Source organism: Acanthisitta chloris, unplaced genomic scaffold (genome assembly GCF_000695815.1).
Source record: "Acanthisitta chloris isolate BGI_N310 unplaced genomic scaffold, ASM69581v1 scaffold17063, whole genome shotgun sequence".
Classification (NCBI taxonomy): Eukaryota; Metazoa; Chordata; class Aves; order Passeriformes; family Acanthisittidae; genus Acanthisitta; species Acanthisitta chloris.
The window spans coordinates 53,839-73,103 of NW_008666736.1; the positions used below are offsets into that span (position 1 = coordinate 53,839).

General features: G+C 42.8%; 1 protein-coding gene across 1 annotated transcript in view; it reads left to right on the plus strand.

Moving 5' to 3' along the window:
• DCX (doublecortin) overlaps window positions 1-19,265 on the plus strand; it is a 70,885-nt gene that overhangs the window by 2,502 nt on the left and 49,118 nt on the right. The window contains exon 3 of the mRNA XM_009072259.1: window positions 9,536-9,876. Coding sequence (XP_009070507.1) covers window positions 9,536-9,876 — 341 coding nt within the window. The remainder of the gene's footprint in view (window positions 1-9,535; window positions 9,877-19,265) is intronic.

Genomic DNA, 19,265 nt, shown 5'->3' on the forward strand with positions numbered 1-19,265 from the left:
AGTGATGTGGGTGGATGGGTGTGAATGGAAAAGCAAGGGATGCTAAGGCATTGGTGTCGTGTGTGTGCAGTGGGGGTGGGAAGGATTTATGCACTGTGTGTGGGGGTGTTTTGGGGAATTCGTGCACAATGTGTGTGTACAGGGGTGTGGTCAGGCTGTGCAGGACCCGAGTGTGTGTGCAGTGGGGTGTTTGGGGTGCAGGCAGCGTGTGTATGATGGATGAGTGCAAGGCAGGGTGCTGGGTTTTTGTGTGTGGAGGGGTGTGTTGGGAGTTCACAAAGCATGAGAGGGGAGTTAATGATGTTCATAATCAGGTTCATGTATGGAGAAGGGTGTTCTGGGCAGGTTGCACTTGGTGAAATTTGGGGGTTTATATGCGTGTGTGGGAGTGGAGGAAGGTGCAAGGAGGGTTAATTACAGAGGGGGTGTTCGGATTTCTTCAGGGTGTTCATGCACAGAGTGTGCATTGGGGTTTGTGCTCAGGGAGTGTGTGGAGGCGTGTCAGGCTGTGTGTGTAAGGGGGTGTGCTGGGGGGTCTTGCGTAGCAATGTGTGTGGAGAGGGTGTTGGGAGTTCATGTGCTGCATCTGAATGTGATTCAGTGTGTGGAAGGGAGGTGCATTGAGATATTCAGAGGGGGTTGTGTGTAAGAGGGTGTATTTGGGGAGTGTTTCTTCAGGGACCATGTGTGGTTGCTGTGGTAGGTCTTGGGGGGAGTGTGGGAAGTCATCCCCTGCATGGCAAGGGATGCTCAGGGTGGGTCTGAGCGTATCCCTGTATCTAGAGGGGGTGTTGGTGTGCGTATTCCTCTGTGTGTCACTTGGACTGTGGGAGGAAGAATGAGTCAAAAATCAATCCTTCTGCTCAGAAGGGATGACCTGGGGCAGGCTTGCTCCTGTGGAGCTCAGCTGCCAGCCGTGTCTGTGCCTGGGGTCTCCCTCCACAGCAGTGGGCTGCTGCTGTGGGTGCTGCTTTTCTTGGGGAGTGTCAGGAGGACCCTTGGGATGAAATTGCTGCATGGCCAGTTCTGCCTCCTTGCCTGAGGCATGACCATAGGCAAGATCAGATGGCAGCACAGCCAAAGTGGGGTGCACAGAGGGCACCCACAGCCACACTGCTTTGCTCTCCCTCAGTCAATTCAGATATTCCATTCTTTGTTTGGACCTGGAATATGCTGAGTACTCTGTTGCAAGAGGGGGGTTGCTCTTCCCTGTTCCTTGATGTTTTCCTCCAAGCAGATGACCTGGCTGATTTGGTAACTGCTGAAAATCCACAAGGCTTTTGCCTTTAGTAAAAGACAATGGATGTATGTGAGGCATGAACTGCAGAGGCAGCCAAAGCCGCGAGTCATTGTGTGACCTTGACTAAAGCATCTCGCCTTCAAATTCCTTGTCTGTCAAGTGGGATACTCATTTCCCCAAAATACTTTGCGGGGGCAAGCACACAGAATAAATATCAGTTTCCATAGAGGAGTTTTCCTGGGAAGAAATTGCTGCCTTTCAGAGCAATGATGCATCCTAGGGGAGTTATTCTTAGCCCAGTTACAGCTGTCGAATGGAGGTGTGGCCTCCCTTAATTTTAGAGATTCTGCCATATTTCACTCTGGTCTCTTAATATGGCCACAGCCTTTCTCTAATGGCAGGTCTGAGTCCTGCTTGTCCTACGGTTTATGTAAATCTTCAGAAATAACTCCAGGAGAACATGCAGTTCTTAATTCTCTTCCTCCTCTTATACTCTTCCTGCTTTTTGTCAGTGAAGTTAACAAACCTTTGTTATACCTGTTTTACGCTGGGTATGCTGCAGGTGAGAAGGTACCTGGTTCATGAAAATATTTTTTGCTGGTTAAGGTACAGACAAGAGATGGTGGTATTTGGGTTCTGGATTTCTTCTGCCAAAATGGTATCTGGAAACAGCACTGAGAAAGGGGCACTAAAACCAAAATAGGATTGTGTGTGTCTGTGTCTTCAGCAGAGCATCAGCTAGGAAATACAACCTGAATAGAGTGAAAGCAAAGGAATCCAGTATTTGAAAATGCCAGAGCAGGTTTTCATGCTGCTATTGACAGTTTAATGATAACAATATTCCCACATTTCTAGGGATGACCTATGCATCTGTTGTAGAAAAGCAGTCTGGGGAAGACACTACCTTTGCTTTACCATGGTTGTAACCAACTTTGTGGTAAATTCTGCTATTGGCTTGAGTGTTAGCATACCTGTGTGCTAGGTACATGGTAACTTGGGAGTAATTGGGAGTAATTCTGCTGTGACATACAAGAACAGTACATACACACAGAGTGCATGTCTGCCATATATATTAGCTTTCTAGTTGGAGACTAAGGGTAACTAAACCAGTTCTAGTTGCTATAATGTGAGTAATTTCTCATTGTAATTTTCAATAAACAAGTAGAACCTAGGAAAAATCATCAAAGAGGCTCATCTTAGTGGTTTGATTGCAAAAAGCCTGTGAATTGCTGATAGTATTTCACATCACATTCTAAGTACTTGATTACTTCTGCATGGTTTAAAAATGTTCTGGTATGCTGTACTCTGAATGTAATTCCAAAGGGGTAGAGAATGATATTGCACAGTACCAATATCCTAGAGACAGACATTTCACGTGAACAAAAACCACATGGTATACTGCTGATTAACTGGGGCTTGGACATACCCTTTTGTTCTCCAGACCCAGAGTTGGTAGTTCCTGGCATTCAGGGTTGTTCTTATAAGGTTCTGGATGGATGTTTTACTTCCCATCCTGTTCAAGATTGAACAAGTGAAGTTTCTCTTCCTCTTTGACCACATCCCTCCTAGTTGCTAGTTGCTCCTTTCCTGTACTGAGCCCTAACGCCTCGCATTTTGGTGACCCACAGGACTCTGTCACATAGGTGGTTTTTGCTGCCTGCTGAGTTCTTCCTCACCTATCACAGGCTGTTTATCCATACTGTACCAGAGAGCTGTCTGGTCTCCCAATGACTTTCTCTCAAAATTAAGCCGCATGATCACTTTTTCTCCCTCCTTTCACTCATAATGGCCTTCTTCCATCACTGCCATCGTTGTCTTAATCCTGACTCCCTATTTTCAGCATTCAGTTTTAATGTATTTGTAAATAATGCACATGCTGTCATTGATTAGGACTGTATTCCTCCTTAATATATATGTTGGTTAAGTGCAGTACAGCATCCTGTTACTGCACTGTTACAGCTGATCCTGGTGATAGGTAAACTGATGAGAGCATCTCCCACTTCTGTGACATCCTGGTTAAGTCAGGAGTGGATGCTGGGCCCAAGTGCTGCTATTTATCATGCCTGGTTTAGCCAGAATATTTTGGAAAAGAGCACCAGGTGATCTTTGCTCCTATTCATATTATAATTGGTTCCAGTGACCAAGGCTCCAGGAAGCCAGTCTAGAAAGCTGCATTTATTGGTGAGTCACTGTTGTAACAGTTAATTCTGTGCCTTGTGCTGTGATAAAACTTGAATATGAAGGACACTAAAATAATCATGTGCCATCCTTTCCAGCCTTTCTCAAGTTGATAATAGAGCAGCAAACATTGTCATTCAAGTTTCTGCTGAAACCTGGTTGCCTGTGACATCTGGACATGGTGGTTTGTTTCTTCGTTCATTTTGAGCCTCTGTTCTTGTAGACTCAGTGATGAGGTGGAAAATTCTTCTGCCTCAGCTCTGATTGCTCTTTGTTTTTGAATGGAGAGCTGGGTAAAGGTGGAAGCTGATGTTGTGCATTGACTCCATCAGGAAAGATGACTTAAGAAATCCTGCTCTTGGCCACATGTTCCAGTCTCCATTGTCCCACAGATGAACCCTTTGTGGGACAAAAGATTTTTTTTCAGCCTGCTGTAATTTTTCTGCTTTCCCATGTGGCTCAATAGAAGCTTCTTGACATAACAAAAAGGACAGTAAGACACTACCTGAGAGCTCAGGAGAGGCACAAGGCAGACTCCTGGCTGATGAAGCCATTGCAGTTAGCTTCAGTACTGGTGGAAACTGGTTTGTTTCTTCTGGGGGGAGGGACTGAAACTTCCCCAAAAGTCAAATTCCCCACTTGTAAAGACTGGATGTTTGTCACAGCGTATTTAGAGGCACTCATCAAATAGGACATTCCACTGTGCAAGGCATTGGTCCAGTGTGTAAGAGAGGGCTCCTGCCCAGGGAGGTTATGGACTGGTCCTGTCCTGGGCTACTTATTTGAAATTTGCTCTTGATGTTCTAAGCACTAGAAAAAGCTGAATAGGATTTTGTTTTGCTCAGTGTGGTTTCATTGCAAATGTTCTTGGGCTGCGTGAGATACTCCAGAAAGTGTTTCCAAGATTTTTGTATCCTGCCATGCCCTTGGGGATATTTTCCAAAATCTTGTCCAGGAGTGTTTAAAAAAATTATAGAAGGGGCTCCACCCTGGAGCTGTATGGAGCCTGGTGTGTGCTGGGACTGAGGGGTTTATAGGAAGTATATTGGAATCTCCACCCAATGTGTATGTGTTCCAGTTTGCCTGGAAAAGTGAAATTTGTGTTGGCCAAAACTGAATCCTTGGTAACCTGTAGAACTGTTTTCTGTGTCTGTTGTCCTGATAGCTCAGCTAATTACATCCTACATAACAAAATTTTTCCTTGTGATTCTGTTTTATTTGCATGCTTGTCCTGGCTCTCACACTAGGACTGGTGTGGGCCCAAAATTCTTTACAGGTATTGTGTGGTTTTGAAGGTGATTTCTATTCACACACTTACTTCACTTCAACAGAATAAGAGGTGTTGCTCTTCATGGGAGAGCTCCCATGGAAAAGCCATAGAAAGGGAGGTCTTCCAGAGTTCATTTTGCCATGGTGGAGTAGGGGTTTTTTAATGCATAAAGTAGCAGGAAGTTCATGCTTTGAAACTGAAGGCCTCCTTCAGCACCATATGGAATAAACTCCGCAAGGTGTTAAGTCCACTTAATTCCTGTTGCAGTCACAGTAAATTCCCTGAAACATGAAAGCTGGGCACAGTAGCACAATCTCAACTTTGCTACAGCAGAGCTTACAGCCAAAATAATTGACTTCAGCCCAGAGAGACTGTTTTTGGAATAACTGTTAACAGTTACACTTTCAAAATGGCCTCAATCCAGCATTCCTGATTTTTCTCACACACTTCTGCCCACAGTTCATTATCCTTGGAAACTTGCTGGTGCATGCTGAGGAAGGATAACTTTTTCTGAAAGTGCAGCCTGTCTTTTTTAGTATTGTCACAAGGAGCTGCTGTAAGAGGGTTGAAGGATTAGCGCTCATCTGGAGCTTAGGGTTTTTCTAAGGAACCTTCTTTAAGGCAAACCTTATCTTTGCTGAGATCATCCCTTCTTTAGGAGCTGAATAATCGCCTTGTGCTTCTATCAAATTGGTAGCACAGGAATGTGTCATGCACTTGTAGCCGGAGTAATTCAGTGTGATACAAGTTACGGCTTCAAATGGCAAATATGATCATCATGACTTAAGGTCAAAGGTCTGCAGTCAGTCTATCTATTGCTAAGGGCAAGATGGAGTAAATAACTGCCTTGGCTGGTTTGGTAGTGTGATAGAAGTTGTAACACCTCTGGGGCACACTGGCATGATGACATGATGCATCATCCTGCAGGGCTTTGGCTCTGCAGTGCAGAAAGGGCATTGTGCACTGACCTGGCCCTGCTGTCCTTGGCACCATACTGTGGTGCTCAGCAGCAGATTGGATCTTGTCAGGATGGTGCTTCCCACCCCCAGTGCATGGATGTGTCTCTTTGGGGCTTCCATTTGGGGTTTTGTTTGGAAGTAATGACGTGGCTGTTCGTTGTACCTTCTTGCGGCTTATAGTTGGATTTCTGCACGTGTGCACAGCTGCTTGCTGGCTCAAGATGTGTTCCTGAAAATATTTGTGCACAGATTTTTGTGCTTAGGGCTGGGAAGCAATAGACTTCTTGGAGTTCTTTCCTTTGCTTTTGACAAAATCTCATATCCACTTTCCATTTCTTCTGTCATGTCTTCTTCTTGTTCCTGTCTTCTGCAAACATACTGTGTTCTATCAATTGTATTTCTCTAACTGGAACAGTTGTACACCTTGACTTCTCATTATAGGCTTAGCATAGACAGATGTGGCAGAGAAAGCAAGAAACCACTCCTCCCTCTATGGTAGCACTATTACCCATAAAATTTCTCTCTTTTGTGATCTTCTGGCCATGGTCTGCATGTTCAAAGCTGGAAAGTTCACAGGTCTTCAACCCATGCTTGTCCAATCCCATTACCAACATGATAAGGTTTGGGTAAAACTCCACTGTGGGAAGTGAAATAGCTCGTTTCAGTCTGGCAAATGCTAAAAAGGTTGTGCCTCACCAAGGCACTTGAACGATAATTTTGCTAATATTTGAGGGTCATAAACTGAGTTTGAGAAGACATCAGTTGAAGTGATTTTTAAATTAAGTTAAAGCTTCAGGTTACATCTTTAGGTCATGGAAGAAGGAAAGCAAAACTCCTCTTCCCTAGAGCTGTACTGCTCTAACTGCAGAAGTGATGCTAGAAGAGCTGCTAGTCTGAACTGCTATCCTGAGGTGTCACCCCAAACAAATTTCTTTCGTTTTAGATTCCAGTAAAATATTTGCTATGGTTTGGGTTAAATGAAACAGTGAGAAAGGGCAGATTCCATTTTCTTCTGCTTGTGACTGTGAGGACAACCTGAAAGGCCAGTGTGGAGATCTGCACAACTACCTAAGAAACAAACAGGTTTTGTGGAAACAAACCCTACAAGAGTATTGCCTGCATGCCACTATTGCCTTCAGTGTATGTTGGTGTAAATGCACTAGACAGCTCTGGTGTGCAGTGAGGAATACAAAACTATTGAGCTGGAACTAAGAGTAATAGTACTGTACCAAACACACTAACAGTCTCTTCCACTTGCTTTAAAACATGGAACTTATTAGTGGAAAATATGCTCCACCACCTCACGTGTTCAGGGAACAGAGTGCAAATATATACTTTCTTTCATTGTAGCCTCTTTTGTCCCAAAGTATTACACAAATACAGATGAAAGTCAAGCCTTGCCACACTTCAGTGGCTGATAGTGCTACTTCTGTTTTTCAGGTAGGGAAGCAGAGGTGTAGGTGAGGTCACGAGCTTCCACAGGGAAGCCTGGGGCAGGGGTGACAGCCATATTCAAATCACTTATTCTTAGTGTTGCATTTAAACATAGAAATCCCTTTTCTCAAAGGATAATGCACAGTTCTCTTGAGCACAGTTATAAAGGCTCCGCCACCCAGGGATTATGGGCTTGGAGGGCTCAGGTTCTTAGGACAGGGTTAATTCCCTGTGGGCATTCCAAACTCCTCTCACTGCCCTTCACACTCAGATGTGAAACTGGAGAGAAGCCTGGACCTGCTCTGCACCAGGTGTTACTTGGCTGAAGCAGAGGAATAAACCACAACTTATCACTTATTAATCAGAAAGATTTGAAGTATTCAATGCTTCTGGAAAACGATATCTCCAGAGGGAATTCTTTATAATATATGGTACTCTGTGAGGTATATTTAAGTTTCTGTTGAGTCAGAATCACAAAATGTAAGGAATTAAGCAGCTTCAGGTATGGGTACTACTCCATGGTCAGTTTATTAAGGGGGTTTGCTGACAGCAAATATAGATTTTTACTGTTTGTTCAAGCCAACGAAACCTGCTAGTTGGATTATTGCATTAGTTTGGGATACCTTAGCTGACAAAATGCCCAACTGACAGGGTTCATTGTGAACCTTGTCAGCCCTCTTCTCCTTTCTGTCCTTCTGTTCCATGTTCAGAAGTGAAATCAGAATATCTCCTTTCTGTTGATAAGTGATTTTGGTAATTTCTATGAAGCAGATATAAACACCATGAGTATGCGTCACTTTGTGGCAAACTGGGTACAAAGTTGGGGTTAAAATAAGTTGACATCCAACATCTTTCCTATGGCTGCTTGTGACATCAAACCCTTGTCAGTAATAGGGACAGAAATACTACAGAGAACATTGTTTTAAGCCTGTTAAAGTCTTCTGTTTATTGTGTGCCTGTTTGTGGTTTCACCATGTGTTCCATGAAGGGATCATCTTGGTGCCTTCATCAAAAGTGCAATTTAGTCACAGAAGGATGACTGTATGAACATTTAACTGGATATATAACATGCCTGGGCTATGTGGAAAACAGGGGCCTGTTTAGAAGTCCATATTTGTACTTTCACCAATTGAATGTCAAATCCTGCCCTAGAGATCCTGGAACGAGAAGCCAAACTCGACTGTTGAGTAGGCTTTTCAGAGGTGTCTGGGCCTTGGAGTCAGGGACAGATAAGGAAATGCATCCAGTCTGGTTATGTGAAGAAGGAAGTAGTTTTTTGTGTTCAAAATAGTTATAACTATCTTCTGATTTAAAACCTATAATAGTACATGAAGGACTTAATTCTGTGTGATCAGCACAAGAAAACACCAGAAGAATCTCTAAAATCCTACATGTACCCATGTTATGCCTTCGGTTCCTATTAAAATTTTATCTAATGGCGAGACAAAAGCTTCCTCCTCTAGCAGTGAATGATTTTTTTTCAGTGTATCCTCAAGTGCTCAACAGCCTGAGTCATTTCAGACTAGACAGCTACATTCCCTTAGGGATACTGGTTTACAGTCTCATTCCAGTAATAACTCTTCTAGCATCCATCAGATTTGCAGGCCCAAAAGAAGATACTACAAATCCTTTAAGGTGCTTTTAAAACCTTAGATAGATAGGATCCTGTAAATTACAGACAAAGCTTGAAAGTAATTTTGGGTGGGATAGGGAAGGGCTTTTTCTGAATTACTAACAAGACCATGTCACCCTTCTTTACCATGTCTAAATTTGGATTTAATGTATTTTTGGTTGGTACCAGAAGGAAGCAGTGGTATTTGGTGTAGTGTTTTATCTCAGCTGCCACTAGGTCTGTTCTTTAATAAACGACTGACGCTCTAACAATGTGTATTTGTTATGCCTGCTAGATTTATCAAAGCTACTTTTAGTAGAGACAATTTAGTACAAGTTTTTTATTATTTTTCAGGCATGATGCAGAAGGTACTTTGTGGATGAATATTGTCGTCCTCTCGACAGGGGATGACACACTGAAGTAGTAGCTAGGTCTGTAAAGATGGAGAGGAAGGTGGCAAATTTACAAAATAATGATGGTGGTCAAATGAATTTGGTGTATAGAAGCTCTTAGACAGCTTAGCTGCATCTTTGGGTACCTAAATGCCTTTATAACTCAACCTTTTTTAACCTCTGATGCATGTGAATGAGTGGTAGTATGTATTCGCTGGTGCAAGCTATGGCTGACTTGCTTTGTTGAAATACAAGTCATATCTTAAATAATCATGAATATCAAATTATAATAAGGCAAAATGTTTTTATAACAACCTGTCATGGAAGTGCTAATGAAAACAATTATTAATGGTTTGCATGATTAAGGGTGGGGGAAAGTATAGTGTGTGTTTTTCAGCAGCCTTGGGGTTGTGACTGGAGAATTAGACTGATGTTCATTTCTTTCAAAAGGGGAAAGTTACGTCTGCTCATCTGACAACTTCTTCAAAAAGGTAGAATACACCAAGAATGTCAATCCCAACTGGTCTGTCAATGTGAAGACATCTGCCAACCAGAAAGCACCTCAGTCTCTGGCCAGCAGCAACAGTGCCCAGGCAAAAGAGAACAAAGATTTCGTGCGACCCAAGCTGGTAACCATCATCCGCAGTGGGGTGAAGCCCCGGAAGGCAGTCCGTGTGCTCCTGAACAAGAAGACTGCTCATTCATTTGAGCAAGTTCTCACTGACATCACTGAAGCTATAAAACTGGAGACAGGTGTGGTCAAAAAGCTGTATACTTTGGATGGGAAACAGGTAGGAGATTTTACAGATGCTATGTCTTTTTCTTTCTCTCGTCTTGAGGCTTTGCTGACTCAGAACAATTTTTGAAGCCTAAAATTAACCTGAGATGATCATTGCCATCTGTTCTCTTAGAAGTATGACTTTTATGCCAGCGGTTAAGTTACTATAATTTTCACTGATATTAATGTCAAGTCAAGAATGTAGCCAAGGGTCTGAGTGGAACAGATGCTTGTCCTGTGTGCCGGCATGTGGTGCATGTCTTCTGGGCCAGCTAAATAAATAACACAGGGAGTTCGGCCCACAGTCACCAGCTGATTTGGCTCTAAAGTCATTGTAAGAACTCTCAAGCTTTGGCTTCACTCAGTGAAAATGTGTTGCTTGACTTTCCTTGCCCTCTGTTGAAGGCTTGTTACAATAAGGTATTTGATCCAAGCATGTTCTTCTGACGAGCTCCATAGTTAGCAGGAAGAGCACGGAACTGTGTTGCATTTTCTTGACTAAATACATGAAGAGATACCATGCAGAAAGAGTCAGAAATATTTAGTGGGTCATCATAATGTGCTTCATGTCTACATGTTCCTGGAACTGAAGGAAACATCTGTCTCTTGTTAGCAGCTACCCAGCAATAAGCCATTTCATATTGCTGTATCTATGAAAACCCTTAAAGGAATGTGAAGGATAATTTTTAGAACTGGGAAGAGCTAGATTCCTCAAGGACAGTTCTGAACTTGATTTAACGGTTCTGTCTTCTGTAATTGAGACAACATCTTATTTTGTCACTATTTTTCTTGCTCCAGATTCTGGAGTGAGACAGCCCAGCTCTTCCATGGGTTTGGACATTGGCTATTCTAGGGATTGATGCTATTGCTTTAAATTAACTCTTTCTTGTCTCCAGAGAAAACGATTTAAGTACAGGCTCTGTCCAATGAACATGCAGACTTTATAGACGAAAATGTTCGTCCTTCCAACCCCAAATACAGGGTCACTAAGGGCCCTGCACAGTCCAGATGTAGTGCCTGGGAGCTGACAGTAGCATGTCACTCTCACCTGTCTGATATTCTTGCTTCATCCCAACCTCTGTATCCTGCGTATTAGTTAGTTCTGTCTTCACATATACAAAAATTTGATCTGCCTGTCAAAGCTTCTGTTTTCATTTGCCTGAACCCAGCACTTTTCCTTCCAAGATGTATAGTTTGAACATGAGTGGGTCACTTTCCAGCTAGACTGTCCTTAGATAGCATAGCATGCTGTAATAAGCAGTGAAACAGGGAACATACCTTGGAAGACACTGGAGAAAGTGGAAAGAGTCAAATGACCTGTCCTCACTGAGGGAATTATGCATGGGCACAGGACCATGCCTTTTGGATCACAGCAACTTTACAAAGGGTTTAATAAATGGACCTGACCTGAGAGCAACTCCCTGCTCATGCTGACACACAGAGTACTGTTGCTCTCACAGGTGTGAAAGAGGATCTTAATCTGAATCTGTGAATGGCCTCAGTTCTTTGAGAACACACAGCATTTTGGAGGTGAGATGTTGCTTTGGATGGTATGCAGAAATAGGGATGGCCCATGAGCTTCCATCTAACTGTTCTCTCCTCCCCCTTTTTAGCTAGTTACAGGAGTAAGTGGTGAACCCTTCTCTGCCTCTGACTGGAGAACAAGACAGGATCAGCCCATAAAGTGAACTGAGCTTGTGTCTTGGACACTGGACCAGCCTGTGAAATTGTGCTAATTCCCAAGTGGGGATCTGGGAGATGCTGCTTGCTCTCAAGTTACAGCTTGCCTACAGTAGTGCTGTTGTGGCATAGACTGCAGTCTGGTTTGGGAGAGGCTGCCTTGGATGGGGTTACAAAGATCTATGTAATTTAGCAGTTCCTATTGCAAACTGTTCTCCAGGCACCACACCATACATGACTCTTCTTGAATCAAAAAACAAAAGGCAACCTGGTTTTCCCCCTGTCAAGCTCTGACTGCTGTACAGTGACTGGGGCCTTAATTCAGCACTGGTCTGACTGCAGCAACCCAACAACTTCCCCTTCAGTTTTTGTAACAGGATTGTAATTTCAGTAAAGTCTCGAGTACAGATATCACATTAAACTTGTTTCACTGGATTTATAATGCACCATTTTATGAAATGTGATATTTCATTGTGTGTTAGAGACACTACTGGGAGTCTCAGTGTATGCAAATGTACACCCAGTATTGCAGTTATAGAATAGGGTGAGATTTTGTGATTTGATAGTAATGGGATGTTTGATATTTGTTTGCAGCATCAGTTACTGCCAAAGCTTGCTGAAGTGCAAACCTGGGTCACCAAGGCTTTGCTTTTATTTGAAGGTTTCCTTCAGTGTTGGGGCTTTTTTACACCTAAGTTTATTTGAAATTTTTCTCCTATGTGTGTTCCTCGTGTAGAAGCCGGAGCTAGAAGCTTCTGCTGTGGGTGTAGTGCTTGCTATTAGGGTTTCCATGACATACTGCTCCATAAAATCTGACCTCCTGACATGACATTAGAGGTTTTTGCATGTCTGATTCTGACATTAGAAAGAGATTACCAAATGCATAATTCTGACAAACGGTACTTTATTTTCAGGAGAAAATATTCATGCAAAAATGCAAGCTGCTCAAAGCTGAAATGCTGACAAGAATCCTGACAGTCTGTCTCTTTGAGTGCCATCAGAGGCACATTACTCCCTCTGTTGTGAAATGATAAAATTTACAAAAGAAACGTACAAAGGAAAATCATCCTTCCTCAGTCCATGAGCTGGAACTTAATGAGGGGAGATGATTATTTTATTTATAGACATTTCCATGGTGCTCATCAGTAGAGTAATCAAGATGCTTTAGAAGTAGAGACAGTGGTGGCAATGACAGAGTCGTGTGTACATAATTACATTTCTGTGCACTGCAGACCTACTGCAGTTGGAGTGAGAAAGCAGCTAATTGAGAGCTACATGGGCTGTGTGTGAATAAATGTAACACTCAAAGAACAGTGAGGTCAGGTTATTTTAAGGAAATTTTGGTTCTTTTTATGACTCGGGTTGGCTGTAGTAATATGGCCCTTGAAACTGCTGTATTAGCATCTCTTGTTTAAGTAGTTTATTTCACTGGGTCTTGCACACATTTTTCTAATGCCTTGTGCCTGTCTGTACTTAAGCTTCATTCCTCTTTGGAACAGCCTCTTGATGGACCTTGAAATCAAAAGGGTTTCAAATGGTTGATCAAAAATGAGTAATGACAGAGAATCACAATAGAGGTTTAACTTTGGAACTTTCATGGCCATTTAGGAAATGGTATAGCTCATAGGATTCCTAGCATTCAACAATTGCTATAATGGACCAAATTCAGCACTTGGTTTCATGGCTACAACTGCTGTTGTGTTGAGATGTGTAATATATGTAATTAATATATACATATGCAGGATTTAATTTGGTCAGGCCTATGGATTATGTTGGAAAACAGTTGTTTTGGTAGATTCATTCTGCTTTTTTCAACTCTTAGTTCTATCCACTGTCCCATCCCATCCACTGTCCTTATGTCTGGATTTCTGGGAGCACTGACTGCTTTATAAACACATGATGACAGTTTCTGCCTCCTGTCATTAATAAACCAAGTTAGAAAACAGAATTTGAGACTGTGGATGAAGTTGCATTAGGGTATTTTGAATGCAATAGTCTGAACAGGACTTTGCAAATGTTATATAGATTTACTGTCCTGCTCATTCTTGAGCTTCTTTCCCACCATTGTGTAGAATCAGTCAGTGTTTTTTGTAAAAGAGGAGGCTGTTTCATCAGTGATAGCCCAGTGCCTATATGATTTCTACGCCTTGTTTTATAAAAGCTTATGCCTTCTGTACACACTGGACTTCTCCTGTGCTGTATCTTATTCCAAGATCTGTGAGTTGTTCAGCTATGAAGAGATGCATTAACAAAAATCAGTCCCTTTTATTTTGTCATTGGCTGATACTCTGAAGTGATCAGATATTCATCAGGCATGTTCAGTTGTACTTTAGCATTAAGATATTTTTTGTGATATGGAAATCCTTCTGCTTTTTCTCTGGCTATTTTATTGCTATGTGTTAATTAACTGAATACTTCATTCTGTGACTCATCAATTACCATCACAAAATAAGGTGCTGTTCAGAGAGGGGAGAGCTTGTATGCTTCACTTTCACATAAATATAGATATTCCAGTCAACAAGCAGGGAACAGACTGTTTTAGCCATCATAAAGTGCAGTGATCTCTTCTGGCCTTTGAAATCTTCAAGAAGAGAGAGAAGTCACACATGCAGTATTCATGGGCTGTTACCTAGCCTAGACAGAGTGCTGCCGTTCCATCCGAGTGTTAGCTGTCTCATCAGATGAAATTACATACATTTCCATATGTCAGGGCACTTGTGACTGTACTCCCAAAAGAATTTCTAGTCTTAATAAAACGGTCCCCTCTAGCAGCCTTTGCTTTGATAAGGATATCGAGTGGCAGGTGATGAGTGAAGTTCATTCTCTGTTTGCAAAGCTGATGCCAATGCCTTGGGGGCCAGCCCACCTCTCCTGGCCAGGGAAGAAGTTGCTATTTCATTTTAGATTTCTTGCATTGAGGAGGGACAGCAGCCACAGAGAGAGAAGCAGGATGACTAAGCTAACAAATATCAGGTTTGGACTTTGTGATCAAAGTCAAAAAATTAGTTGATAAAGCATCTCCTAAGTACTGCACTACTAGTAAAAAGCTTTCTTAGAGGCATACAATCACTCCATACAAGCTGCACTGGAGAAACCAACCAAACTTCGGAGCTGCTGCACTGATTTTAAGCTGATATTTGAAAACAAATTAGTAAAAAATTCATTGTTCAAGTGTTGATACCAGCAGTGGACCAAACTCTGTTAGGGTAGTGTAGCTCTGTTGATTATATTTATGGAATGGTATCAATGAGACATAGAACAAGGTTTGTACCAAAATATAAAAATGCCTCCAACAGCTGTAATCTGTAATTGGTGCTCAAGAATAAGGTGAATACCTCCCTGACATACCTAGTAGCATCTGCATTGCTGAAAGATCAGAAGGAAACTATTCCCTCTAGAGTTAACTTACACCCTGAGGCATGAGGTTCAAGGTTACAAAGCAAGCAAATTGGTTTGTGTTATTACACATGTTGAGGGGAAGGATGTCAGAACTCCTCATCCTTCTAAGACTAGTTGACTACCATTTTGGATACTGATAAACTGCATTGAAGTAAGCCCAGAACAAAGCAGTTTCATGCACTCCTGTAAAACTGGGATCTAGCCCCAAAGCAAGTGAAAGGGAAGAGCAGGAGATGGGTGCAAGTGTGTTTTGTATCCCACCTTCTGCAAAAGGTTCTGCAGCAGCCACTGCTAACAGGGGACCAGTGACTCCCACCTCCCCTCCCTGCTGCACAAAGCTGTAACAACTAAACTGTATCTGGTTTGCATCTCTTTCCATCCTTTCCTCTCAGTGTGTCTTGTTAACTGCTGAGATTTGCCAGGCCTCACATAAATCTCCCATTTTGATACCAAGAGGACAGGTCTGGATCATAAGCAGAGGAATTGTGCAGGCAGGATCTTTGCCCAGAGCCAATCCCCTGACAGATTACTCAGGATGGGGATTAACTCCCAGCTTCACTCCTCAGTGCTATTGCAGACTGCTCTGACTTAGGGTGTTTGCGTGAGATTACTCCTCTCTAGCAGCCATGTGTCATGCAAGGAGGATTAGTAATAATGTATGGACTGAAGAACTTCTGAACCCAAGTCACTTACAGTGCCAGACAACACAGCCTAGTTCTCTATCTTTAGGGAGCTCTTAAGTCTAAGCTGTAAGTTCAGCATTGCCTGATTCATGCAGTGACTAGACACTAACACAGACAAAACCAATTAGTCCGCAGGTATCCCGCAAGGATTTTAGCATACGCTAGAATGAATAAGCTGAGCTTCCATGAATGCCTATCTAAGTACTTATGATAAAATATTCAGAAGACTTTCTTAGATGTTATTCAGAAACCTTATGCTTATTAATTTCTGTTTCCTTAGGTCTGTGGGCCACAGAATCTGGGTGAAAAGGGGCCTATCTGGAACACTGTGAATCCTAATTCCTGTACTTCTTAAAGTAGCAGCAGCTGATCTCAGCAGCTGAAGTCTTGACCAAAGCTGTTCTCCTGTCAGCGTTGAGACTGACCTGCCATCAGTGTGGTTTCCAACCAGCTCCACAAGACATGTAGTAACAGGACAAGGGGGAGTGGCTTTAAACTGTCAGAGGGCAGGTTTAAATTAGATATTGGAAAGAAATTCTTTGCTGTGAGGGTGGTGAGGCAGTGGCACAGGTTGCCCAGAGAAGACGTGGCTGCTGCATCCCTGGAAGTGCTCAAGGCCGGGTTGGGTGGGGTCCTGAGAAACCTGGTCTATGGAAGGTATCCCTGCCCATGGTGGGGGTGTTGGAACTAAATTATCTTAAAGGTTCTTTTCAACACAAACCATTCTATAATTCTGTGTGGAGCAAGGGAAAACAGCAGAGGAGACCATCATACTTCAGACTTTGTTGGATGTTTTGCCATTGCTTTGCCTCAGCCTCAGGTTCTGGACAAGGTGTTGTGCTCCCACCTGCCATCCGCGGGGCTTTGGTGCGTGCATTCCTTGGCATTTTGCTGTGTGCAAATACTGGCTGTGGTGAAAATCTGTGGTGAATCTGTTGTCTTCTTAAGACAGCAAGGCTCCCAGTCCAGAAGCAGGCCTTGGAGTTGTGCTGCTGCTTGCTGGAAATTGTTGATTTTCTAGAAACACAAGCATTGCTAGTAGCCACGTACTGACCAAGCTCCACATGAACACCTGCTACTTGTGTCACAGATGTCAGACTGTCAAATTATTGAAAGATGCAGTCAGATCTGACCTGGTGACCTAGAAGTACATGGCCCCTATTACTGCATCCTGGTGCTATTCACACCCCAAAAGAGACGTATGCTAAAAATTCAATCCTCACTAGCATCTTTATTTTAGCAGTTCTTTCTGTCATACAGAGTGACATGTTCCCTTTTCACTTGAATCCCAAGAGAGAAGAGGATTATTCACTGTAGTGCCAGAGGGTTTATCTGGGAATAAATGGGCTGAAAATGAGCAGGGGAAATAAGTCTGAATATCTGGAGCTGAGATCAGGCCAAGAAAACCTCGTAGTTTTTTCCATCACATGAAACTAAGGTTCTGATTCCTTTTTGATGCCCAAGTAGCAATCCCACCTGTGTGCATGGGAGTCCCTCCTGCTCTGAGAGGGAATAGGTTGCACCAAAAGTATTTCAAGCAAGTGTCTACCTCAAGGTGCAAACTCTAGTGAATGTCTTATTTCTTTTGATCACCTGGAATGATCAAATATTTATTTTCCCTGTTTGTAATGGGGAAATGTCTTGCATTTTCTGACATGCTATGGTTCTTAGTCTTAGGCTGTTAGTGGCATCATGTATAGTATCTTTGCTCATCTATCCCTACCTGCAGTAGCTCAGAGTGAGTGGATACTGCCCTGAATTCACCCAGTGCGAGACATCTCGAGAATTCCATGGTGGTTAGTGCCATATTCCACATCTTGTTGCAAGTTCCATCTCTTCTTGTCTGCCTGAAATCACTTCTTCTTTTCCCTTCTCAGCTCTTTCTGGCTTTCAGTCAAAGGCTGTTTTCACTCAGTAGCAGGTAAGTTATGACACAGCTCGTACTTATATTTTCTGTAGGAAGAGCCTGCACTAGCTGTGGGTAAAGGCACAGCCAGGTAACAGAGGCTGGTGAGAAATGGTGTGAAGAGCTGTCATCCAGCACAACAGTATTTCCTTCTTCCTTGTCCCTTAAACTGCACACAGTACTGAAACAGTGGTTATTCATTTTCGTATGTGGTGTCTGTGTCTTGATGGAGCTTAAGTGTTAGGGAAATGAATTTGTGTTGCAAAGAGCCCAGACTGAGTGCGAGAGGTTCTCAAAAGCCTCCTCATCTTGTCTGTTGAGCATGATGCCAGGGTCAGTGAAAGGTTTCTGTACAGGCCAGTAAAGGAAGGAGTGATAGCTCTGCTCACGTGCAGAGGAAAGTAGCCTCCATTCACCTTCAGGTCTGCCAAGGATGACAAAAGGTACTGGCACAGAAATGTGTGTCATAAAAGTGTGTCTAAAGGAGTGGAGGAGAAAAAAACCTTGGATATATTACATCCAGATTTTCAGAGTTGGCTAGGGTAGGCCTGCATATGTGGGGAGGTGCAGAGAGAAGCCATGAAAGCTGAGGGCTATTCCAGAGTTCAAGACTCCTCAGGCTGCAGCAAATGGATTAGTATACAGAGCTGGAATTGCAGGCCTGCTCCTGGAGATTTGCTCAAACTGAATAGGGGAAATAAGCAGGGCTGATAACCAGAGCATTCACTGCTCCAAGCCATCAGACACACCCTCTCCCCTGTGAATGTGCAGCCAGGCCTTGCTGAATGCTAGTAGACACATAGTAGATATATAGTAATAGTCTATACTAATAGATGTAGTTCTAGTTCCTTGGCTTACAGTAAGCAGAGTGTGTATGAGTGTATACATTTTGATTTGTATAAATACATTTTACTAAGCATTGTAGACCACAACTCTGCAGCTCAACTTGCTGTCTAAGCAGTCTTAAATCTCTCTTTCGTTCCCAGGGGTTAAATTGCTCTGACACTGATATCTTTGAGTTGTGTTACTGTTTTTTCTTCCCTCACTCTAATAAACAAAAAAACAGACACAGACTTTACTACTTTTACTACTGCAGTCTTTAACTGCACCTTGAAAATGCATACTTACTTTTAAATTATTCTTTGAGATAAATTCGAATCTCATTGTTATTAACAGTTTTTAGATTATCCACATGATCTAAAACTGCATATATTAGTTCATGGTGCCTTTCATTTTTTATCTTGAAAAATACTTCAGATCAAGGATTTTTCAGCTAGTGTGTGTAAGATACAGCCTGCTCTTTACTGATTCTTTTTTCCTTTTTTTTTCCCTTCTTCCCCAAACAGAGGACTTAGTTATGAACAAAGTGGACAAAAACCAGACATGGGAAAGATGAGATAATATGCACCATTCATTAGAAGGATTTTTCCAGGGGATTTTGCTTCAGTCAGAGCTGGCGTGAGAGGTCAGTCCTGCCAGTCCTCCAGGTCTGAGCTCTGTTATCTGGAGGACAATGAGCACAACGAGCTTTATTGGCTCCACAGGAATAATTATGCAGCCAGTGAGCCTGAGGGGCAGCAGGGGAGAGCAGGACTCCAGCTCCCTCCTCGAGCTCCCCTGCCCTCACCATCTGCTCTGTGCTGCTTATCTGGTGCTCTGTCCCCTGCGGCTGCAGGGCCCACAGCTCTGGCTCTGTGGCTGCCTGGCTGTGGACATCAATCCCGGGTTGTGACA